The sequence below is a fragment of the Physcomitrium patens genome, chromosome 12 (genome assembly GCF_059467195.1).
Source record: "Physcomitrium patens ecotype Gransden chromosome 12, ASM5946719v1, whole genome shotgun sequence".
Lineage (NCBI taxonomy): Eukaryota > Viridiplantae > Streptophyta > Bryopsida > Funariales > Funariaceae > Physcomitrium > Physcomitrium patens.
The window spans coordinates 7,583,404-7,608,685 of NC_143421.1; the positions used below are offsets into that span (position 1 = coordinate 7,583,404).

The 25,282-nt window shown below is 33.7% G+C and overlaps 2 protein-coding genes across 6 annotated transcripts; one reads left to right on the top strand and one right to left on the bottom strand.

Annotated features, from left to right (window-relative positions):
- Nucleotides 1-16,489: 16,489 nt before the first annotated feature.
- On the top strand, nt 16,490-21,940 carry LOC112289587 (uncharacterized). 3 transcript variants are annotated; one of them, XM_024534895.3, is made up of 8 exons: nt 16,491-18,511; nt 18,633-19,349; nt 19,584-19,736; nt 19,944-20,037; nt 20,228-20,374; nt 20,518-20,686; nt 20,821-20,890; nt 21,035-21,940. In XM_024534895.3, exons 2-8 carry the CDS (start codon nt 18,642-18,644, stop codon nt 21,581-21,583), a joined length of 1,890 nt encoding a protein of 629 aa, XP_024390663.1. In that variant the 5' UTR covers nt 16,491-18,511; nt 18,633-18,641; the 3' UTR covers nt 21,584-21,940. The 3 variants fall into 3 exon arrangements, with proteins under 3 accessions (XP_024390665.1, XP_024390663.1, XP_024390666.1); XM_024534898.3 differs by having other exon boundaries at nt 16,493-18,511; nt 21,038-21,940; XM_024534897.3 differs by having other exon boundaries at nt 16,490-19,349.
- A 238-nt stretch (nt 21,941-22,178) lies between these two features.
- LOC112289589 (uncharacterized) lies at nt 22,179-24,154 on the bottom strand. 3 transcript variants are annotated; one of them, XM_024534903.3, is made up of 4 exons: nt 23,590-24,154; nt 23,297-23,413; nt 22,868-22,976; nt 22,179-22,631 (listed from the first exon to the last, which is right to left on the bottom strand). In XM_024534903.3, exons 1-3 carry the CDS (start codon nt 24,010-24,012, stop codon nt 22,968-22,970), a joined length of 549 nt encoding a protein of 182 aa, XP_024390671.1. In that variant the 5' UTR covers nt 24,013-24,154; the 3' UTR covers nt 22,179-22,631; nt 22,868-22,967. The 3 variants fall into 3 exon arrangements, with proteins under 3 accessions (XP_024390671.1, XP_073393793.1, XP_073393794.1); XM_073537692.1 differs by having other exon boundaries at nt 22,868-23,085; XM_073537693.2 differs by having other exon boundaries at nt 23,226-23,413.
- Between the last annotated feature and the right edge of the window lie 1,128 nt (nt 24,155-25,282).

The window sequence follows — 25,282 nt, forward strand, 5'->3', positions numbered from 1 at the left end:
TTCATAGAAAAATTTATACTTTCCATAATACAAATACAATCTCTATTGCTCTAATTATTCAAATATTGCTTATAAATGCCTCACATGATCTTGTATGGTACTACTAAAAATGATAACATCATTAATGTAGAATCTAAAAAATGACAAGACAAATAAAACTTGATCCATTACTTCTTAAAACTTAGCTGGTGCATTTTTAAGACCAAATGAAAGGAACTTTTAATGATAGAGTTGATTTTTGTCATCTTGATTAAATCTTCAAAATATTTTCTTTACTTGAACTTAAAAAAGTAATGGTAATTAGTAATAATTAGATCTTCAATTCAAAGTCCTAAATACTCAACATAATCTTACTACATCAAATAATTCTTTTGGCATTGGCATTGGATATTGATTAAACTTAATCTTATAATTAATTGGATGATAGTCTCTACACATCCGCTTCTTTGTCTAATTGTTAAAAATATCTTTCTTTAATGGCATGATTGTGGCAAAATAATATTTACTATTAGAAAATTTAATCAAGCCTACAACTAATAATTTTTGATAATGAGTTTAAACACCAATTTTCTTTAAGGCACTAAATTTATATAATTATTGGAAGATTGGGTGATTTTCTTTCTATTAGATGTGAATAAGTTTGCCTTTATAACCTTTAAGATATTTAAAACTAAAGGCAAAACAATTGCAATATAAGCAAATAAAAGCTTGTATCTTTCATGCTTTGGTTTGAATAAGATGTGGCCTTAACTCCAATGGCCAATTATCAAAATCTATAGTCTCTTTCTTCACCAATGGAGTATCACTATATGTTAGCATGGAATTTAATTACTAATTTGTTAAAAAAACAATTCTTATGCTTTCAACATCCTCACTTCCAATCAAATGAAGGGCTTCATTGCCACAATATTTGTATGAATTAGAATTATTAATAGAATATAGGATGTCTTTCAAAAACAAATCTTGTGAGAAAATTTCTTAAGCATTTTTTTTAAGTCTTTAGCTAAAATTATAAGGACATACTGAGCTTATAGCTCATTAGTTACATGCCTTTGTAAGCAAAAAAATGACTCAGATTCCTCAACCTTAGTAAATTCAAAATCTACTATCCCTTGATTATTATTTTTTAATCTTAAAGTATTAACTTGGTCATGAAAATACTTTTGAATGATAAGGAATATGCTAAAAATCCATATTCAAGTATTGAGGTCTATAACTTAGCCCAGGAAAAAACATCATTATTCTTTAGTGAGATCATAAGCAGTTGTGGTACCAATTAAAAGCCCATGGCATGCTCTTTTTCATTTGTATTAGTTTTTTTTTATAGGTTTATGAATTGACATCCCAAATTATGCTAAGTCCACATACTCAATATGCAAATGATATTAAAAATATTACAAATATAAGAAATATACCATGAGGTACTTCCATCTTATTAATTAAGGTAAGAGGAGGTTGATTAGCTTTATTAACAATCAAAGTTTTTTGATTATTATCCAAATGTTATCAATATGGCATCTAAGAGGTTTTTTAATTCTAGAAAGTACTTTTGTAAGTATGTGAGATAATGCCAGGTTGATTCAAATCAAACAAAGTCAATGGACATAGGAGTCTAAAGTTGCAGCATCTACAAATGTTAGAGGACCAAGAAGTTGGTTGATATATTGATAAGATTCAAACATTTGTATTTGAATGTCATCCAATGGTGGTATATTTTTAAAAATGTGTTTGGATGATGTAGTTTGATGTATAAACTACCACTATGTGAACTGCATCAAATTTGTAAATAAACTAGATTGAAGATTATTTAATCCTTAACTTGCTCTAATATATAAATGACTTTAATAAGGCCATCCAAAAATCAATAAGTCTATGTTGCTTAATCTCCTCAAATCTTTACTACTAATGAGGATGATATCATAAGAAAATCACCTAAAATAACTAAAAATAGTAAGAAGTTGTAATTATTTAGGATACATGACCAACAATCTTTGGAGATGATATTGAGCTTCTTAATTAGATGAAATTCTAATATCCATATAAATGTACTATCAAACAATAAGCCTAGTTTCTAATACTACTATTAAATCTATACTAATGCTTACAAAGAGTTTCACAAGGATAATATCTTGATTTAGTAGATGCCAATGAATAGTTTGAGTAAAAGTAGGTAAGAAAGAAGATTTTAATATCTTCAAATTATCTAATGAAGATACAATCTCTTTACATTGGCAAAAAAATTTTATACATGTTTTTCAAGGATGAGATGGTTTCTTCTGGTGTTTTACATAAACTTCTAAAGATAGTAGATTAAGTAGTCTTATAAAATGGATCATAAATACTAATATTTCTTTTAATAGAATTTCTCTATAAGGCAAGTTAAATGCAAATGTACTATAATTAAATAAGATTTTTATTGATATAATCATAGTAGTTGCTACAAATGTGACTAAAATGAATTCCATCACCAATAGACCATTCTTGTACAATCCATGCTTCTTCAATCCAATTATCTATGCCAAAATCAAATGAATAAAAGACCTATTGATCTACTAAAATATCATAATTGATGGCACTAGTTACTATACATTTTAGAGATAAGTGTAAATAAAGTAGTATAGATATAAAGCAAAATATTAATTACAAATATTGTTAAGTATATCAAATAACTTGCTCTTTTTAATTTAAGAATAATCAAGTCAAAGATTAGAAATCTATATCAAATTAGGTCAAGCTATCTTCTATACCACAAAGAAAGAATCCAAAAATATAAGTATAAAAATAAGAAAAATCCTAAAACTTTAGTAAAATGGCTAAATTAGTATAGCCAAGCAAAATCTTACAACGAATTCTTGTACTTTTAAAATCACTTACAAGACTTGACTTGATAAGAATATCAAGTAAAGGATTTTTTTCCACTTAAGTATTTAAATCTTAGTTGATATGAAAAAAATCAACAAGCAAAAAAACTATCAATGGATAAAAAACCACTAATCAAACTAAATTACATACATTTGACATGATTTGGCACCTGATGCCATATCATGTGACAGAAGAGTTAGATAGAAGTAAGTAGAAGTAAATAAATTTGTTAATATTTTATAGAAAAGCTTTTTAAAAGCTCTATATATGTGAGCTTGATTTTATACATGTTTCTAGGTGATTGATAGGTTGATAACTTGACCAACAAGCTGACCATGTATCACATATATTTGCTACATATGATATAAGTGGATCATGAGGTACACATATAATTTTTTTTTTAAAATTAATCACATATTAGAAGTCTTATAGAATGTTGCCACTTATCTTCTAATTAAATAGTATATATAAAGACAAGAATTAAGTCTTTTTCATTCTTATAAATTTTATTTTTGCTTTTAATCTAGTTTTAAGAGCTTTTAGTTTTTTAATCTTTGAAAATAGTCATTCCAATTTTTTTTGTATATATATATATATATATATATATATATATATATATATATATATATACACATATATATATAATTTTTTTTTTTTTAATCTTTCTTTGAAAAATATCATGTATTTATTTATATTATTGAAATTCTTATTATTGACAAATTAACAAGAGTACACTTACAATATTTAAGCTTTGTCTTTTCTTAATTAAGAGTAGATTATACCTTTTTTAAGATAAAATATAAACATATTAAAAGTTATAAAATTTATCTATTAATATATTAAAAATTTATAATTAATATAATTTCCAAAACTTTCTATATTCTAAAATCTTGTATACTACTTGTCTTGAGTAGTATTAGATCTCTTCTCTTCTATTATATTATCATGGCAAAGCTTGTTGAGATAAAGAGTGCAATGGTATAAATGCAATTAATGACCAAATGAAGGAATTAATGCTTGCATTGTATCAACTCAATTTATCTTTACAAAAAATAATAAAATTGGTAAAAAGTGAAGATATAGTAATAATTGGAGTTCCTTCAATATCTATACTAGATCATATTACTTTTTTTATGGTAGAATCCCATTCAAGTATTAGAAAACCAAGAGTTGTCTTATTTGAGAAGATTCATATGACAAGATCAAAAATTTGAAATTTCACCAATGAAGTACAATTAGTGATTAAACTTCAATCTCAAAGCTATTTAAGTCTAAGACTTTAGTTAAATTTATTAAAATATTATTTTTTGGTTTTATTTTATCATAGTTTTTTTTTTGAATAATATAATCCAATATTGGATAATTTGGAGGTTTTTTTAGTAGAATTTTGATCTATGTATTGATAATATGATATAATTTATGTTGCAACTATTAAGATATGTATTTTACATCAAAGCAATTGATCAATAATGCTATATGATTTACAATTCTAACAACTTGGGACTAGTATCAAACAAAATAATGCTACATTTATTAACAAATTTCTCTACAAATTTCAATATGAAGTAAGAAAATTAATGTTGAATTTACATGATTCTCACACATTGAGTCAAACAAATAACTTTCCTATGAAGTATAATAATTAACTTTTTAAATTTCAATTTGAAAAATACATATGTGGGCTTTAATATTTTTACAATTCAATGGAAATACTAATGTCTTTTCAACAAATCCTAAAACATCTAGTCATTTTAGGATTTCGATAGATTTGAAGAATGACTAGATGTGTTGGACAAGAATCTCATTTTTTTTAGATAAATATCTTATTAAAAGATACAAAATATCTTGAATCAAAAAATCTAAATTTGTATATATAAAAATCATAAATGATTGTTTATTTTCTTTTGGAGATATTATTCATGAAATCATTTTATAGATGCATCAATAAATTATTATAATAATTCAATGATATTCAATAATATTCTTCTAATCTAATTGTTTTAGGTTTATTGTGGATAGAAAAATATAATGCTAAGATAGATTAGATTTCATGTAGTCTTAATATTTCTTAGAACATAACCATGATTTTTGCTAAGTAAAAAGTCATAAGTGTAGTACAACAAGATTCTTATTTTTAGATATAAGAAATTTTATAAATATTGCAAAAAAATAGTTGTATTTTTTTTTATTATTTATACCACATCAATTTTTAATGGTAGAAAGACTTTAAATAGAATTCTAAGCTTATATTAAGATTATTAAGGTATTTATTTTTTAAAAAAATAAAAATATTCTTTTAAAATATTATTCTTATAACTACTCAATTAACTTATAAAAGAGAGCTCAACTATCATTTGAAGAATTCTATAATTTATTAAAAAATAAATTTGTTGAATCCATAAATACATTAGTGAAAACCTAGCCAAAAACTTCATATACCATTCAGTAATTTTAATAAGAGATCTTATCCTACTTGTGAAGAAAAAAAAATCATTGTAGATATGTATAGATTATTGAAGACTCAACAAAATCACCATTAAAAATAAGTATCCACTACTTTTGATATTAGAATTTTTGAATTAAATTAATTAAACTAATATATATATATATAAGAAGCATACAATTTGGTATGCATTAAAAAATAAATAAATAATGTTTATATTTCAAACTAAGTATTAATATTTTGAATATAATGTTATGCCGTTTTGACTAGTGGATGTACTAATTGCATATAAGATATTTTTAGAATATATCTTTTCAATGATGGCCTTTTGATGGATCCTAAGAAAAATTAAACTATCATGAATTAGAATGTTTTAAGAAGAATAAGAAACATCCAATGTTTTTTGATATTTGAAAATTATTATTAGATTTTTGTCAAGTTTATTTTTAAATTTGTAGCTATACTTACATATTTGACTTGTAAGAAAATTGATTAAAATAAAAAAATTAAAGTAGCATTTGTAGCTCTAAGTATTTTTTACTTTTGTATCAATCTTGTATTATCTCAAGGATTTTTTTATGGAAAAAAATACATTGAACTTTGCCTTCAATGTGATATTATTACAAATGGAAGTATATGAAAAACTTCACTAAATATCTTTTCATTTAAAAAAGTTCTCAATAACTAAGATCAACTCTAAGATTTACAACAAAAAACTTCTTATAATTAAAGATTCATTTCAAGAATAGCATCAAAATCTAGAAGGTACTTTTAGTTTAGTATTTATTTATGAAAATTACAAAAAATTTAAATATTTTATGTTAACATGTATTTTTAATCATTGGCAAGCTTAGTGGAATATGCCTTTTTCAAGATTTATATTCAATATCACATATTGGCTAAAAAAACAACAATATTTGTCGAATGCCCATTCTAGACAATTTTATCTTGTACCAAAAGAAAAAGATGCAATGTATGATTAACAAAAAAGATTCTTTTAAAATTAGAGTTTTTTCATCTTTAAGCAATGAAATCAATATTGACAATTGATTCAATCCTTTTTGATGAAGTCCAATCAAGTATATCTTCAAATCTTCTTATTTATGATATTAAAAATAATTCTTTTAAATCTCATGATACTTCCAAAATTGGATTAAAATATAATCTATTCTAATTTAATGGATGCTTATATATTCTAGAAGATGAAGCATAATTATAAGTTCTTCAAATTTGTCATGAATTTTTAGATGCAAGATAATCTGTACATAATAAGATCTTAGATTTAATCTTAAATTATTTTTGGTGATATCAAATGTGGAAAGTATTTTAAAATTTTGTAAAATCATGTAATATTTTTTTAAGATAAAAAATTCCTTATTATCAATATTACGTACTTTTTTAACTACTACCTATACCAAAACAACCATGGTATTCCATTTTTATGGATTTTATTAAAGATCTTTTAATTTCAAGTTTTTATAACTGTATATTAGTAATTGTAGATTGTTTCAATAAGATGGTATATTTTATACTATGTAAATAATCTATTATATGTATTATATATATAAAAAAAATCTTTAATAATATTTATTGCTATCATAGATTACCAAAGAATTAACTATCTATGGCTTTTCATCTTCAAATTGATGGACAAATAAATCATATTAATTAAATATTGAAGCAATTTTTGAGATGCGTCATCAATTACTATCAAGATGATTAGACAATTCTTTTGTTATTTGCAAAGTTTTTTTATAATAATTCAATACATTCATCTATTTAATAATCATCATTCTATACTAATTATGATTGTTATCCATAATTCAATACTTTTAACTTTACAAAAATTAATAATCTTAAATAAAAAGATTTATTAAATCTTTTGTAAGAATTATATGCAACAATAAAGATAAAATTAAAAGAAGTTCAATAACAATTAAAGTCAATAAAGATATCTATGGCAAAAAACAACCTCAATTCTACATTTGCAATAAGATATGATTACTTTGTTATGATATTAAGACTATTTTTCTTCGTAATAAGTTTGATTACTATTGAATTTTACTATTTCTTATTTTTAGCAAATCAATCTAATTGCATATTATTTATAACTATTAAAATTTATAAAGTTCTATCTTATATTTTATATATTTATTCTTGAGTCATATAAAATAATGGACATTCAAAAAAAGAAAAACAAAAAATAAAAAAAATAAGTGCAATCTCTTTGTATAAAGATAGATAATAATAAAAAATTAAAGTGGAAGAAGTCTTAAATTTAAAGTGGTACCAAACTAGGTTAGAATATTTTTTATATTAGTGCTAATATGATATTAGTAAACATATGTAGAAGCCAATCAAAAATCAACAATATCCATCAAAATCAAGATGAAGAGTGAAGTAATTTTTTGCTTAAAAATAAAAATAAAAATAAAAATAAATTGTAAAGATTGCATTCTATCATCTATCTTTGTTTGTGGCTTTTGTATATTTGTAGACCTAAGTAGAAGGAAAATTAACAATCAATAGATTTAGCTCAAAAGCTATTATTTGCTAAGTAATCAAAGAAGACATTGTAATTATCACATCTTTTAAGACAATGTAGTAGAAATGAAGATCTTTAAGAACAATATGTTTCTCTTTGAAAAAATATCAAGATAGAATGTATTTAACATTTCAACTTTGAAAGAGTTTCTTAATGTTTGGTGATATTATTCAAAGTAGGAACCACTTTAGGTAGTATTTCAAATATTTTATTTAAAAGAAATATTAAATGCTTCAATAATGATCAAATTATAAGATTTTTTTTTTTTCTAATATGAAACACTATTGATGGATGAAAAAACCTATCGACTACTTTTGAAGAGAGCAAAGATGAAATTTTGTAGCAAACAATTTGTTGTATCTTAAACTTTTTCAATATGTGAATTTGTACTTAGAAAAAAAAGTAATATCACAAACATATATATTTTTCTAAATTAAAAGAGCTATGTAGAAATAATTAGAAGTAATTAAATTTAATAAAAATTTCTGATTTTTTTAGAAGCTTCATAGATGCAAATTTGACTTTATGTGTGTTTGTAGGTGATTGATTAGTTTAAAACTTGGCCAAAAACTTGATTGCTTGTAGTACAAGTTAGCCATGTGAGTTACATACAAAAAACTTGTTTTATAAGTTAGACATGTGTACTACAAATTGGACACATGTTGGAGGTCCTATAAAATGCCACTACCTAGCTTCTAGTTAAATAATATATATAGAATCAAAAGTGAGGTCTTTCTCATTCTTGTCAATTCTTTTCTTGCTTCTAGTCTAGTTTCAACAACCTCTAGTTTTTTCAACTTTTGCAATAGCCATATCAATTTTTTCTTGAATATATATATATATATATATATATATATATATATAATTTTATTTTTTTATCATTTCTCTTTCAAAATCTTTTTCTTGACAGTATGATAGTATTTGCACATTTAATAAACAAAGAAATATTAAACATCATATAGATAGTTTATTACTAAAAATAAATAAATTTTATATATTTAAATATATATTTTTATGATTCTACTTTTGAAATTCAACAAAAAATTTATTGAGTTTATTATATATATATATATATATATATATATAAATTTTTATATAATAATTTACACATGTATGTGGTTGAACCTTTAATAAAATTTCTTTTGCAATTGGGTTTTAAAAGAAAATCCATAAAATATTACATTAAAAAATATAATGTCTCAATTACAAATGAAAATAATTTTAACTTTTTGATATAATTTTTTTCTTTAAATATTTAAATACTATAATGTGTTTTTTATACATCAATTATACCTTAATGATTTGTTTCAATATGTTATGTTATGTTATGTTATATAATTCAACATAACTTAAGATGATCCTAATTAATGGGTCATCATAGACAAGAACATTGTGTGATTGTCTGTCCTAAACAAGGCAAAATATGGATGGAATTATGTGGAATGTAATTATTGCTCCCAAAGATGACTTGAGGATACATCCTAGATCCTAAAACGGTATAATTTTTTTTTTAATTACTTCTATTAGCTAAGTGTATGAAGAATATATAAACCATACTAGATAGATACATGGATATATATATATATATATATATATATATAAACAAGGTGATGAAAATGCAATGCTCTCCAAAACAATTCTAAGATGCATATGATTAAAAGCTTTAGAATAAATAGTTGTATTGATAAGAGAAGAAAAGATGAAAAGATGAGATTAAAATTACCAATTTAAAAATAAAAATAAATTATATATAAAAAAAATCTTATTAGCCTTGTGTGTTTCTATAAAAAATTCATAAACTAAAATTTATTAGATATTTTCTTTCAAATTCCTTATTCTTTAATATTTTTAATTTTTGATAAAGCTATAAAAGTAATAAGTATATAAAAAATAAATAAAAATAAATAATATTCATGTATTAATATTAAACTAAATTGCACATTACTCTCATCTTTATTATTGAACATTGCAGACTTTGACAGAAAGATATCCTATATCCATCTTTTTATTGTCAAAAGAACTATAAAAAGAAAGAAAAAATTATACAAAGCTGATTAGCATTGTGAAACGAATTACTTATTAAGAAAATTTTGTATTCTTATGATAATATGGATAAGTTATGCATTTCTTCAATCTTATTTCTATAAATTCCAAACATTTACATCAGCAATTGCTTCATTTTATATGATAAATTTATTTTGATTTCGATTTTATTTTTGATTCACAAAAAGTGTTTTTTTGAATTGTTTCAAGAATTGTCTAATTCATGATAGTTTGAATATTTTCAAAATCCATGACTTCAAATATTATGTAAAACTTCATATGCACAACGTAATATAATAATTTTCATGTGTAATTTTTAGAAATTTAAAATCATACAATGAATCCTTAAAGTTTTAAAATTGTAACACACACAAGCAGCATTCCCAACATACAATATTCTGTGTTTGTTTGTTTCTGCTTCATTTTCCTTCTTTTTTTTTTTTTTTTTTTTTTTTTTTGTTAAAGATATTTCAAATTGTTAATTTGTAAAAATGTAACACATTTTCAAGCCCCGCTTTAATAGCAGAGGTAGGACAATAACAAAAGGGAGAGTTAAAGAATGGGACCCAAAATGCTCTTCCAACATTGCTTTGTATCTCATTTATATGCATTGTAAATGGGTCCCTTATAAAGCTCCACTCACTCTTTCCAAGAATATATATATATATATATATATATATATATATTTCATGTTTGTTTGTGGATTGTTTTATGTTTAGAATTCTGTGCATGGAAGCACGCCTGGTGCTCTCCATTGGGGCCCAGCTTCAAATCCTTGGTTTTATTTGTTATTACCATTATTGTTGAAAAAAAATGACTCTGGGTGCTCTCAATCTTTTGTGATTTTTCAATTGGTACCATTTGTCATACCTGAGTTGCAAAGAAAGAATATATTTAGAATAACATTTCAAACATGAAAAAATATAATAAATAATAATGAAAATGTAAAGGAACCTAATTGAAAGACATAACCATGAATATTCTATTTTCTGAGTTGAAGTTCTTTATATATTGTTTCACCTTCTTTTACATTTGAAACTCGGAACTTCTTTTGTATTTATAAGTAGGGCATAGTAGTAGCATAATAGCTCTGGCTTTCCAGTTCATTGTTGGCACTCACTTTTTTCACATCAACACCAATAATGTTCTGTGTTACTTCTTCAAAACAGAGAAGAAAGAAATGAAAAGAATAAGAAACAACAAGATGAACAAACTAACAACCGAATGATCCAACAAAAAACACCAGAAAAGAAACAAAATAAATGTTTTATTGTTTCCTTCTAAAGTTTACTAAGATTGTAAAATAAAAACTCATAAGTGGTCAAACTCATGAAGCAACCTTCTCATTTTAATCATCAAGTTCAAAAGCTTTTGGAATTTGAAGTCAACTTGAATATTGTCTAAGCATTAGAAAGACTTTGGAAACTTTTACAATTGAAGCCATAAAATGTGTTCTAATGTAGGACACAAAAGGTAGAGATACTTCTTACAAAATGTAGCAAATATGAATATGGAATCTTTGATTCAACCACACGGTTGATAGATTCTCCACATGGATGGAATTATGTCTTACTTTCAATCACAAATTGTATACAAAAAACTATATATATATATATATATATATATATATTATAATAATAATAATAATAAATATATTAAAGCTTGTTGACCATACAAGCTAGTTTCCTATTTGCAAATAAAAGCCTATGATCCAAGTAGACAAGTTGAATGTGCAAAGTAAGAAAGTACATAAATAAACCAATGGAAAAGAAAAATAAATAAATCTCAACCAATTTTGGAGATTCAATAGTTGGTTTTGCAACTCACTTGCTCTTCCAATTAGCTTGGTGAAGATTTTGTGATCTTTCTAAAAACTAGTAAAAATTGCCGAGAAGTACTATTAACCCAACACTTTGTTGTTCCCAAAAAGAGAGAAATATTGAGATTATTATCAAAAAAATTAAACAACAATAATAAAAAAGATCTTGTCCAAATAGGACCTGAGAGGTGGTGGAGGACAAGCAATGGTGTAAACCATGAATTGGGGAAAAAATTGATCAACTTCACCCAATGAACAACCTCGGCTATTGCCCAAAACATGGACATTAATAAAAAGACAAAAAAATAAAATAAAATAAAAAAATAAAAACCTAAAATTGGAGGTCTTACCACGATTCTCTCCTTTTTGTTCATTCTTGTCCATTAAAACAATGGTACAATGGAAATTGTTAGACCCTAAGTGTGGAAAAAGAAAGTATTATTTTTTGAAAATAAAAAACCTTCTAACAAATCTTCACACTCTTGCCAAATCCTAAAAAATTCAATAGTCAATTAAAGGATGAATGAACTTGGAGGTGTTTAAATTAAGTGAAGTTGTTGGGGGGTTTTTATTTATTTATTTATAAATTGCCATTTAGTTTAACTCATATTGGATGTGTTCCTCAACTAATATTTTTTTACTGATTGATTGTGCTATTTGGTTGTGAAGATTTCAATAAATAATTTATTTAGATAAATTGGTAATGTTAATTATTAAAAAATAGTCTTGGAAATTGTAGTAGGTACTTGTATTTAGAAGGTCTTTTAGTGTTTTCCATTATGTTTTCTGTTTCTTGGTGCAACATGATAGTTTTCATGTAGTTTTTTTGTTCATTAAATGGAAGCATTCATGTGCCATTTCAAAAGAGCATTTAAACAAATGCCCTTTTTTAGCTATACAATTGACTTAGGAAATGATACCTTATTCTTCATAAAGTCAATTTCAATTTAAAATATCAAATGATACAAAATTTCAATTTAAAATATCAAATGGATTTTAGTTATTTGTTTATTTATTTCTCCCTTTGCTTACTTCTTCCTCCCCTATTAGCAGTGAAAATCTCAGCCATGAAAAAATTGGCATGGGTTTTAATCTGAAGCATATAATACATGGTTTATTTTAAAATAGAAATAAAGGCAAACCTTGATTTGCAAGTGCAAGATGTGAATACTTTTTAAACTGTAGTATTAGTGTTTTACACTCAGTATTTGTAAGTAGAAAAGTACTGGGAGACTTTCAACAAGTAAATTCAAAACATGTGAAATACATTTACCATACAAAAGTATTTAATGAATTGGTGATTAATAAAATGGAATCAGAATCACAAAGAAAATTGAGTAATTCCTTTTTTAAAACCTGATAATGAAAATAAACTAAAGTTATCAATATTTGTGATTGCAAATCTGAAGATTATTATACTCAGTTTGTATGAGTTGAATACTAATTTGCTCACACATATATATATATATATATATATATATACATACATATAACTAATAAAAAGAGCAATGTTTCTAGGCTTTGATATTTTTTAACTAATTTATTTAAATTTGATACATGCAATTTGCATTCAATGTTATCTTCATATTTTGATAAATACACATAAATAATTGTTCATTTAATGAGCTCTATTCTACTAAATAAATATAATAAAATAATATAATAAAATAAAATAAATGGTTCAACTTGTGGTGCTATGTAGAGTTGCCATTTATAAAATTGGACAACAACCTTTTAAAAAAACAAAACAAAAAAAAATCCAGCATGATTTAACACATTATTCTACAAATTCAAACCCCACATCAAACAAATCAACGGATTGTATTTTCATTTTAAAAAAAATTATTAAAACCTGAGGAAACTCCCAAATGGTGACCATAAGCCTGTAGCCTCCAGCTCACCAAACAAAGTCACTTTAAATAGATTATTTAAAAGGAAAAGGCAACAACATGGCATTCAATGCTCCCTCACGCCCAAAGCCACGCATCCACGGCGTGGGCGTGGGTAACCGTAGAAGGGGCTGGCTTGTACCGCGGGCGTGTGTAACCGCAGGGTGCGTGTGCATGTAGCGCGGTAATGGGTGACCGTGGGAAGGGTGCTAAATCGGGGAGGGGGGAGAGCGGTGTCCGAAGGAACACACGTGAACCCCACCCCGGGACCCGTCGCAGGGATGTGCCGTGATGGCGGAGCCTCGTGGTTCCCACCCCCTTCCTCCGTGTTCCCCTGCATGCTCCCTTAAAAAGACTCATCCATTCAGACAACTCCATCCTCCCTTTCTTTCATCCATCCATCCGCCCCCCCCCACTTTGTGACCTAATCTCATGCTTATCTTACCCTTTTGCATGATTGGCATGGCTGTGTGCATATGTGTGTTTAATTTGCTCCACCGTGGGCACTTTTTGCTAATTCAAATTTGTGATGTTCAAAGTTCACTCCATTACCCACACAATCATAACTGATTTGATTAAGTAAATAGTCGTGAAATGACATCTGAACATGTTTGATAATACGGGCATATGTATGTATGCAGATACGTATATGTATTCATAAATATGTCAGCAAATTAATAACTAGTTCTCAATGCATCTTTAAACACCTCTCAAAGGCAGTTCATTCAATATCTTATTTGTTGTTTCAATAATTCCAACAAAAAACCGTACTTTTGGAGATAATATTAAAATCGTTTAAATTGCCCCTTTTGTCATTTCCTTGTGATTGCTATTCCACCAAATGTTACATTCTTGATAGTGGACAGCATTTACAGGTGATAATAGCAATAATAATAATAATTATTATAGGACTAATAAATGGGTTCATGAAATGTATTACATGATCTTATTTAAATAGATAGTAAATTCTATATCAATGAATGAGAATACATATTACGACTGGAATTTTTCAAAGTTGTGTGCTTGATACATTATATATAACTGGCAATAAAATGTCTGAAAATGTTTCTATTATGATGTATTGTGTAATACATATTAACTTTTAAAAATCACTTCTAGAGTTTTCAAAATACGAGCCCACATGTTATTATGTATTTAAAGAGAGCAAACAAATATAGAACATTATCTTTCTCTTTGCCTTAGCTTTTACATTTGGGGGTATACTGGAAGGAAGTTTTAGGAAGATGCTTGGTTCCCTTCAATTTTCTGGCATCCATTTTGGGTAGTAGAACATTTTTCTATTATTATTTATTTTTTATTTATTTTTATTTGTTTTTTTGGTTTTTTGGTTTTGGTTTTGGTTTTGGTTTGGTTTGGTTTTTAATTTTTTTTTTTTTTTTATGGGTTGGGCAGATTACGCAACATATTGGGTGGCAAATTCCCAACCACAACAAGGCCCCATAAATCATGCAAGTAGTACACTTCTAAATTTGGGAAACGGTGCCTCCTCAAGGACACCCTCAACATCAACATGGAGAGCCCCACATCAAGGCCATAAGGATATGCATGGATGCAATTTAATTCTCAAAAATTAAAACCATGACATCTTTTTACTTACTCAACCCACCACACTCTCAGATCATTTTTATTAATTTATTTTTCATTTTCATAACTAAATCTCCAATGAATCACTCATATAAATCTTACCATATAACTTCATTCAATACTTCTATAATAGTAATTTATAATTTTTAACATAGATTTTATGTTGCCTTTTTGAACATCCTTGAAGCATTTAGTTGAAGATGAATTATCCTTACCTTGTGAGTGGGGTTTCTTTTTTTAAAGTTTTATGGGTGATATCATGCTCTATTTATACTTGTTATATATAGATATATATTATTAGGATTAAAAACCAACATAACTCAAATTTACGATAATGAATTGGATGATTATAATTCCAAAAATTATTTATTTATTTATTTTGCCTTCAAGGTGAGAAGGAGAGGAGGAAGAGGAAGAGGAGGAGGGAGGGGGGGTCCTATAACCGTTCAGACGATGAAGAGCCGTTCAGGGTGAGGACCGGTATATCACCTTCGGCATCTTAAGGATGCTTTCCATCAAACTAGGGCTCCCATCCACTTTTTATCATCCACACGTCTTACAAGGGGGAATATTTTTTATTGGTCTGAATAGGAAAGTGCAGCGAAGCTGCCTTGTACCCAGAAGGGCAGGGCATCTGAACCAGATTTTGGGGGTGGGAGTTTTGGGTGACATTTGGGGGCGGCGTTTTAATTTTAGCCCTATTTTGGACCCTTTTGAGATTTGTTTTTTTTATTTATTATGCATTGTGAGAATTACTAAACATTACCAAACATGCCATAGAAACTTTTACTTTCTGGAGAGATAAAAGTAAATTGAAAAGTTAATATTGCTCAAGAAAAAAGACAACATAATAGACCCAGCAAGACAAGTTCCCTTTTTGATCTCACAGAATGTAAGAAACCGTGTAAAATATTTCCCCTCCTTGTTCTGTATGTTTTTTACGAAGGATAATCGACTGTATTACCGCAATGCTTTCCTCTTCCTGCCTAAATGTTTTGCTTTTTCAAGCAAACTGGAAGAGAGCAAAAACGCTTCTCGATCCCTCTGACAGACCTCTGGACATGGGCAGCAACTGAAGCTGATTAAAATGAAATAAAATAAAATAAACAGAAATTCATATTCGGGCAGCAACCACGATTCATTTATTTGTATGTTTCTGTGTTTGAAAGAAGTAGAGATGATAAAAATAGGACCTTTTGCGGGGGTACGGAGAGTTAGTGGGCTACAAGTAGCAAGGTGTGAGCTCAATCAGTGATTGCGAAGGCGTGCTCATCTTGAACCTGGTTTATTTTCTATTTATTTTTTATTTTTTATCTAGGCACGTCAAATCTCAGAGCCAGTATCAGTGGACCTCCACACTAAAGTGCAAAACACAAAAAAGAAAAATAAATAAATCATAGACAAGTCACACAAAAAGAGTAACAGAAACAGAAACAGTTAGACAGGCCTTGGAATGGTGCCATCTCCGTGTGCGTGTGTGCGTGCTTCCGTGAGTGTGGAATTAACGGTATCGTACAAGTTATTCGTCGAGCAAGGGGTCAAGTTTCGGCATTCCATGTGGGCACACATTCACCCGCTAGTACTTGCTACTTCGGTTGTCTACATACACACTCACACACAGAGGGAGGAGTACAGATGGTGTAGTGTGTTCCCGCTGTTGTGGTACAATCGGCCAATTTAAGACACGAGTTAGATTGATGTGGGGTGCCGAGTTGCCACCGCTATTAACAAGCAAGACGTGCAAAGGCATGTTGCGGATGTTCTCATGATTTATGAGTAGTAGTAGTATACCGTGGTGGTGGTGGAGTTGCGTAGGGCTGAGTCGCGAACCGCTTTGCCTTTCCACTTTGGACCCCTGTTGGACGCTAATATAACACCGTAAGTCCACCGTGAGCCGGTTCAAGGGAAGAGGAGAGGTGTCAAGGGCCACAAGGCCAATGGTCCCGGCTGCGCCGTGGAAGCCTTCTAGGAAGGGCGTGGGAGAGAGAATATGGAAGCGGAGGTGATGACATCATGAGCAAAGCATTCACTTCCGCCAGCAACGCCTTCCCAGAAAGATTCCAGTCTTCCGTGCGGACTCTAATTGTGGTAGTGAGGACGCTTCTTTCTGCGCGATCGATGCAGCCGCGAGCCCCCTTCCTTACGCGAGCCTTCGTTAACTCCTACAGTGTCGGCGCTGCTCCATCCAGAGGACTGATTTCCCAATAATAACCACCTAACATATTCCTCGTCGATGATGTCTGGCTATACTCTCGTTCCTCTCGGTTGCCTTAGAGCATCCGCAGCCAGCCACTGGAAACACCCCTGAATCACTATACCATACTATTATTGATATCAAGGTGTAACAAATATTGTGATTTAGGGGTGTTTTCCAGTGACTTGCTGTAGATGCTCTTACATCTGTTGTCTAGAGAGTGGGGGTGGGCGGGGGGTTAGTGTTTTTATGTTTTTGTGTTTTATTTTTATTTTTAAATTCTCTTTTTGGTCGTCAGTGTGTTCGCCGGCGCGGACCGGCTATTTAGCGGTCGAGCTTCACGCAATCGATCTTTCGCCTCAGTGTGCTTGTGTGCCGGACCAATCTTCCTCTTGCCAAAGCGTTCGTGAGGCCGTTTCCTCTCCCACTGCTGCTGTTGTTGATGACGTGGATTTGAGTGTAGCGTCTTGCTCAAGCGTTTGGCGGAAAATTAGATTTAGATCAGGACGTGGCGAACGGAAGAGCTTCTCAGTTGGCCACGATTCTGGGGTTTTTCCTCGGTGCAGATCAAGGAGAGTTTGAACAGTCGGGGAGAGTTGTTAGAAGCCAGTGGTGAGGTTTGGTGATTGAATTGATCAACTTGCCTGGTTGTAGTGAGTGGAGAGTAGGGGTTCTACAAGCGTTGGAGCGTACGTGATGATCAGGAAGAAGCTGAATTCCATGAATGCAGTCATTAGCGCTTCAATGAGCGGCCAATCGTCAATGGCTGGTAACGGTAGGCCGTAGTCCAGGAATTCTTCGAGTTGCATTCTGCAGGTGTCTCTACAAAGACAAGGAGGTGGTCCTGAACGTGCGAAACCGCCGTAAATTGATGAGCCATGAAGAGAGACGTAATAGAATGAGCGCGGGCTTGCAAATGGGGTGGTCTGCATGCTGGGCAATAGTTGCTCAAAGCTTACACTGTTGCCTTTGGATGATCGGCCGCTTGGCATCCGTTACTGCAGACTACCACCGCTCCAGCTACTTCCGGATACCCCAACGATGACATAGTTGCACTTCGGTTGTATAAACATCTAGAAAAGTCTCCTTGGCTGTTGCCGCAGTAGCCAGGGTGAGTAATTACTGAAAACCATCTATTCGGAAACGTATTATTGAAAGAAACTGGCAGGCTCTTTTTGGTTTTCAGTTTTTTGTCTTTTTTCTGAGTAGTGTGCAAAACTCTCATATGCAAGGTCGCTCGCATGGCTCCCATCTTGAGCACCCCCCCGTCCCATGCACCAGCATCACAAAGGGATGGAGCAGTCGCTAGCGAGGACGACATCGCATGCCCTGCGCACCCAGTGTTTTCTTCGTCGAGCAAGAAGCCCATTCCAACGCAGAGCATGGCTGAGATCATGCTCCGAGGGCGCCACCAAACCCCTCCCAGCCTCTCAGATATTCACGGACCGAGTCCGAGCTTCTACGTGGCACCGCACGGATCCCACGAGGACTACGACCTTCAGCACGTTGTGGACGTCGCAATAGCGGTGCCGGAGCACGGCAGCCGGCAGCTGGCGCAGATTCTGTATGACCGGTCTTTTGAATTGAAAGCACCGCAGTGGCCTCGCAGCAACGGACTCAACAGCCCGCAGTTTCAAGAGCCCAATCGTCCTCCGGAGTGGCTGAGACCCTCTTCGGCGACTGCAACGCGGAATCTCCCAGTGGTTGCGGGTCCTCCCAACTCGGCATCAACCCAACCTAAAGGACAAACAATCAACGCCCCCATCAAAGCCGAATCCACCCCTCTCCGGAACTTGGCATTCCCGCCGTATGCGAACCCCACCGCAGAATCAGCCTTACTGTCTCCAATTCCAACCGTGCCGGTTCCAGCGCCGGGCCTTGTCAATGTCCCAGAAACCACCGTTAACGTTCTCTCAGCGACCACTACTCTTCACCGTGAGCCATTACAGGTGAGATCGAAAGCGAGTATAGGTTCAACCCAGTCTACTTCTAGAACCCAATTCAATCTACCACTGCCAGGGTCATGATGAATAAGTCATGCAGATTCTCGCTTAATTGACTTGAAGTCAACTGTTGACTCACTGATCGTATGTTATCTGCACATTCAGAATCACATGGAAGACATCGATTTTGGTGCATTTCATCCTAAGGTCGTGTGAGTTGGATGAAACTTGTGCTTGCAGGTGTTGCTGGCGGGCTGTACGACTTCTCAGCAATCTAGTGGCAGCAACGCCTCGTCGCAGATAGCTAAGAGTCCAACTCTAACGTCTGACTGGGAGACCTCCAACTGGCCTGATATTATCGACTGCATGGACATCCAGAATCATTCGGACGTGGTAAGAACAACATCGTCTTGAATTCATCCTGGACTTGCTCTTGCCTAGATTGAATAAAAATCTTCTCTTGAGATCGATGATTATGCTTCCTCTTGCAGGCCCGCATTGCCTATCTAACCTTTCCGAGGACCCTAACACGTACTTTGAGCTCCATGTTTGGTAGTCTGGAGGGCTGAAGGTTGTGTTTTTATTTGTGATCATGTGAAGCTCCGACAGCAGAACAATATCCCTCAGATGACGGCTTCCCCGTCCCTGCTGTCCATTCATCATCTCAAGACTGATCAGCCACAGCAATCAACAGGTTGGTGTTGAACTGTTCACATCACCCTGTCGGATTCTTGACACTGTGTTATTGGCAGCCAGTTAAAAAGAAAAAGAAAAAGAAAAGAAAAAGGAGATAAAATCTATCAGAAAATGTAATTTGGAACAGACCGAATGCAAAAATGGCTTGGCACTTTGGCATAAATCCCGTTTTTGGAATTGGAAATCAGGAACAGCGTCGGAGGGGAGTCCAGGACCTTCTTTCGAAACAACGCATGTGTACTCGGCTGCGGAGGCTGCCAAGGCGCGTTTACGCTGGACTCCTGAACTTCACGAGAAGTTTGTAGCCGCTGTTACCAAGCTCGGAGGCCCAGATCGTAAGCGAACAACTAACCTTGTCTCCTAAATCCCGGATGGATCTAACTCAGCACAGCTTCGGCATCCGATGATGTTTTGTGGTTTCTCGATTGTTTGGATGTCACATACTCATGCGAAGTATAATTTGGCGTCTTGTTTGCAGGAGCGACGCCAAAATCGGTTCTCCGTCTGATGGGATGCAACGACATTACTATCTATCACGTGAAGAGCCACTTACAGAAATACCGGCTCATTCCTGAGATGTCCACTGCAGAATCGAAGTGTGAGCGGAGGCGCCATAGCCAATGTCAGGGGGGTCTCGACGCGGCCTCGTAAGCTAACTCCCCCAAAGCCTCCCTCCTGCACTTATAGCTTCCTCACGTAAGATGCCGTATGGTTTGTGCTAGTATTTTCTCATGTTTTCTCGCTATCTTGGGGTTCTGATCATGTGGTTGGTCTCCTGCAGCACTGTGAAGATGTCACAAGCCCTGCAAATGCAAATGGAAGTACAGCAGCGTCTTCACGAGCAGCTCGAGGTCTTGACTTTTGATCCAACGTTTGCATAACTTTACCCTACTCACACATGGTCAGCAATTCGTCACGAGCTCATTGTTCAGGAGCTTGAGTTTAAAACCTCTTGGATTTCATCATTCTAAGATTGTGCTGGTATTGTTTGACAGCAGACTCAACGACAGCTCCAACTGCGAATCGAGGAGCAGGGTGCGAACCTCCAAAGAATGATCGATGCTCAAGTCATAGCAGGACAGGCACTGGGGATCCCTTCGGACCAAATCGCCAACGGTGAATTTTTCGCGCGGGCCACTGGTTGTGCATTGAACCCCGAGGACTCCACAGTCTTCACAGGCGTCACTCCACCCCACATCACGTCGTGGTCCAGCGCCGCGGGTACCAGCTCGGGTCCGTCTCTGAAACGACCGCGCGTCGAAGTAACTGTACCACCCTTGGTCCTCATACCGAAAGTCTTACCAACAAACATAAATTCAAATGGGTCCGCTTCATCTCCGAACGCAGATGCATCGTCTCCAATGAGCTACACTGATACGTCGGGAACAAGCAACGGAGTCATGACCAGCCGGGGCGAGGCATCAGCGTACCTGGAAACCAATGCGGTGACAACAGCGATCCCTCGGCATGCGAGTCAGCCCCAGGGATGCTCGCCGAAGCAGCATGGTAGCGTTCCTGCAGCGACAATGCAGTCTTCAGTCTAAGAACATCAGAGTAATTCCCTTCAACCGTCCCTATAATTCAACAGTTGCAGTTGAACACGCACAAAATTGTGTTCCAGGTCCTGCAAAATCCTCTTGAACATGATGAGACCGGTTGAAGATGACAAGATCTTACACCATTGACTTCGACAAGGTTTGTACTACACCAGCATCTCTTGATCCAACAATAGTTGCTGAAGTCTTGAATGTAGGGAAGATAAGTGAATTATTCCATAGATAAGGTTACTTCAAATCTATCAAGGTTGGAACTGCAGGCAGAAGTCACCGCCACCTCTTGGGTGCTGTGGGTGTAAAACAAATTGTTTCTTGATTAATTTTTATGCGTTAGCTCTAACCGAACTCTGGCAATTTCCTTGGAGATGAGGAGTTACGGAACTCCTGACATGAGCGTTTGATATACTGTAGGACATTCTAACAAAAATTTAACAGACCTAAAGAAGACATTGAAACCAATTGTAACCCCAATCATGAATCTGAGGTGTACAATGGGTGCTTTATTGAACTCTTTTTGCAAAGCTTGATTAATCGTGCAAATGAGGACGTGGGATTAGGTAGCTGACCAAATAATACACATCCAGACCCAAAAAGTTATTTGCATTCCAAAACTCCACAACCTTTAACACAAACACCTAAAACATTGGATATTTTCCCTCATACTGTGATAATTGTCTGCAACGGTGTTCTTTCATTTCACGGAGAAGTGTATGAAAGAATGGTACATATTTTTCTTCTGTTCGATTAAGTCATTCACTGCAATTGTGGTGATCAGTGAAGGGACCTGCAAACTCCAGATCACATTCACTAGCTATACTGAGTGTCATTCCGCGGCTGGACCTCCAAGCTCCTCACTGGGCTGGAGTCATGTCCACTGTGCAGCGATTCAACTCAGTGAATCGAGAACAGTCCAAAAACAATGAACAAATATAATACTCCTTCAAGGAAAGCTAAGTTGCAGCATTAATTTGCTTCACTTTGCATTGAATGAGGCTCCGCAACCACATGCAGATGCTGCATCGGGATTGATGGTGACCTGCCAGAGCACGATGGGTTGGAAATAAGGAGCAAGCTGAAGCAATAGGTGATCACTCCATGTCAATGTCAATGTCAATGTCACCGTCAACATCTACATCAGTGCTCGTCAAAAATCAAACTCTTATCATTCACAAAGATGAGATCCAGAATTGGATACTTGGTACGATCAAATCTGCTGATTAAATACGCTGGATAGAACATCCTTGACAGTCAAAAGAAACAAAATTATCTTACTGCAAAAGACGATCGGATTAGTTCGTCGGTGAAGTCCACAGTGGCACCTTTGATAAAACCGAGCGAAATGTCGTCTACTACAAGCTTGGATCCATCCCTTTCAAAAATCCTGTGCAGCCATACCAAAGTGAGCAACTCAATCCACCATTACAATCAGTATTCATCACATTGCCTTTCATTCCAAATAGCAGCAGCCATAATTCTCCAATCCAAATCTCCTGTATCAGTAGGAATCGATCAGCTCATATGCCAGATTTCGGCATTCAAGAGATTATTTAAAATCCTAGATGCAGAGAAGGTTCAATCCTCCAACGAGAGACTAACGCAAAAGCAAGCTATTTGAAATACAATACTTTACCAGGAACTCATTGAAATGTGACTGAAACGCAGAGATGATTAGTGAGCTTATCACGTGTCATCTTTGTTCACCTTGTCGTCGAGAGCAAAATTGTAGAGAAAACCGGAGCATCCACCTCCTTCTACGCTCAACCGTAGCATTTTGTTCTCTCCCGTTGGCCCATCTTCAAGCTTAATTTCCCGTATCCTCTGTAACAAGATGAAGTCGAAAAACCTACGCGGTAACTGCAGAATCCAAAGACCTGCCAACACTCGCGACTAAACCCAACAAATCGAAAACAATGCACCAATTTCAATGAATCCCAATTTGGATTGGGACTCAATTAAATTCAAGATTAAGAAAATGAATTCAGAAAGGGTGGTACCCGGACGCAATTATCCGTCAAAGAAATCTCCTCTGCAACCTCCCGATCAAGCTTCGGATCCTCAGATGCAGTTGACGAAGGTGGTCGTAATCCTCCCTCGTTCAATGATGCCGTCCTCGCATCTCCCTCTTGCATTCCATCCCTCAAATCCTTACAAGACTCTAACTCTGACCTGTGATTTAAACCTAATTGCCTCACGTTCTGCCCACATGAAAATGCGCGTAACCATTTTTGGTGTTCGCAAGAGCAACGAGGAGAATCGCTTAATAAAGAATATATGCCGTGTGGAGAAGAAGAGAGGATTCGCAAGGGTGCCAATTGGCGACGACAGAGCGGCGAAATGAAGAACAGCTTGAACACCTGAGCGTGGCGACCCATCGCGGAGGGCATGCAACTACCATGGCCAACATACACTCGGCACATGCCGCAATGTCACTTCGCTGAATCAGCTTGCCCAAGTTTAAAATTTACTCGATATACCCGCCCCGCCCGCACCCGTACGTTTCGGCGACAGGGTATCAACTGAACTTTCGTGATCGTGAAGAAGCTTGAGGCGAATTTCGAGTGAAAGGATTTAACGGCCCCAACCCATCTTGTTGAACTCACGAGAAATCCCCTGGCGCTGCAACGATTTGGCTGTGAGACAGAGAAATTCCTTGACGCCGGTGCGTGAAGTTTCGTTTCCATGGTACAGCATCTCTGAAATTTTCCTCGGTGGAGTGATCTGTGAATGCGGTGAGAGCGAGAGTGAGATGGCGTTCGGGGTTGTGAAGCTGGTGACGCCGCTGCAGGTCGGGATTGTGGTGGCCATTGTGTTATCTCTGTCTGCTCGTCACATGGGCCAGTATAATAAGCATGTGGAGAGGTATGGACCTCTGGCGGAAATTCTCATTGAGAGAAGAATTCATAACAACTTCAAGGGTATAGATGCAGACGGGATCTCACCAAAGCTGGGTAATCACTCCGGAGATCTACAGAAGTAGAGCAGATCATCTGCAAAAGTCGTTGCTGATGCAGGATTTAGGGTTTGGAAAATTTCGGTGATGCGGTTGTAGTCCTCAGTGAAGTCAGTAGGTGACAGGAAAGATTGCACCAGCGTTATGGTCAAGAGGATGAAGGGAATGTGTACGGAGTCGTTTTGAAGCTCTAACCAATTCAGATAGCGAGTTGAATTCAGCGCCATCAGATACAATCACTTGCCGCTTCAAAACATTTTTTGGTTTTATTGAGCGGAACAGAGCATTAGTGCCACTGTTCGTGCATTGTTCTCTTTATTGATGCATCTTATGCAGCGTCCTTTAAATACAGACAGCTCTTATTGATGACTCTTATTGGCCTCTTAAGCAAGCATTGACCAGGAGCAACTAACTCGTTTGCTAGAGGCAACTCTTGGTATCACAGATGGGTGTCCTTGTGTGAAAGTCAAGTACCCTAAACACCTTCTGTGAATACCAAAATCTCGCAAGCACTCTTTTTCTTTTTGTAGTCTCTTTCGGTCACCAATTAGTCGTTAGCAGAGAAGTGGTGGGCCCTCTACCTTCATCAACTTCGCCTTCAGCCTCAACACACTTGTGGTCGCTTTCACCATCACTGTGCAGGGGTTCCGCAACCGAGTGTTAAAGGTGATTTTTATCTTGGTGATCATCAAACCTCAATCAACTAGAAACAATAGCAGCCTATGCTAGTCTCAAAG

Excerpts from the sequence above, each read along its gene's own strand:
- LOC112289589 (XM_073537692.1), bottom strand. The coding sequence starts at position 24,012 with ATGTGCCGAGTGTATGTTGGCCATGGTAGTTGCATGCCCTCCGCGATG. Across the intron at positions 23,414-23,589 it reads TGACGGATAATTGCGTCCGG|AGGATACGGGAAATTAAGCT; the intron begins GTACCACCCTTT and ends ATCTTGTTACAG. Across the intron at positions 23,086-23,296 it reads ATTTTGCTCTCGACGACAAG|GAGATTTGGATTGGAGAATT; the intron begins GTGAACAAAGAT and ends CTACTGATACAG.
- LOC112289587 (XM_024534897.3), top strand. The coding sequence starts at position 18,642 with ATGGCTCCCATCTTGAGCACCCCCCCGTCCCATGCACCAGCATCACAA. Across the intron at positions 20,375-20,517 it reads CAAGCTCGGAGGCCCAGATC|GAGCGACGCCAAAATCGGTT; the intron begins GTAAGCGAACAA and ends TCTTGTTTGCAG. Across the intron at positions 20,687-20,820 it reads GGGGGTCTCGACGCGGCCTC|CACTGTGAAGATGTCACAAG; the intron begins GTAAGCTAACTC and ends GGTCTCCTGCAG.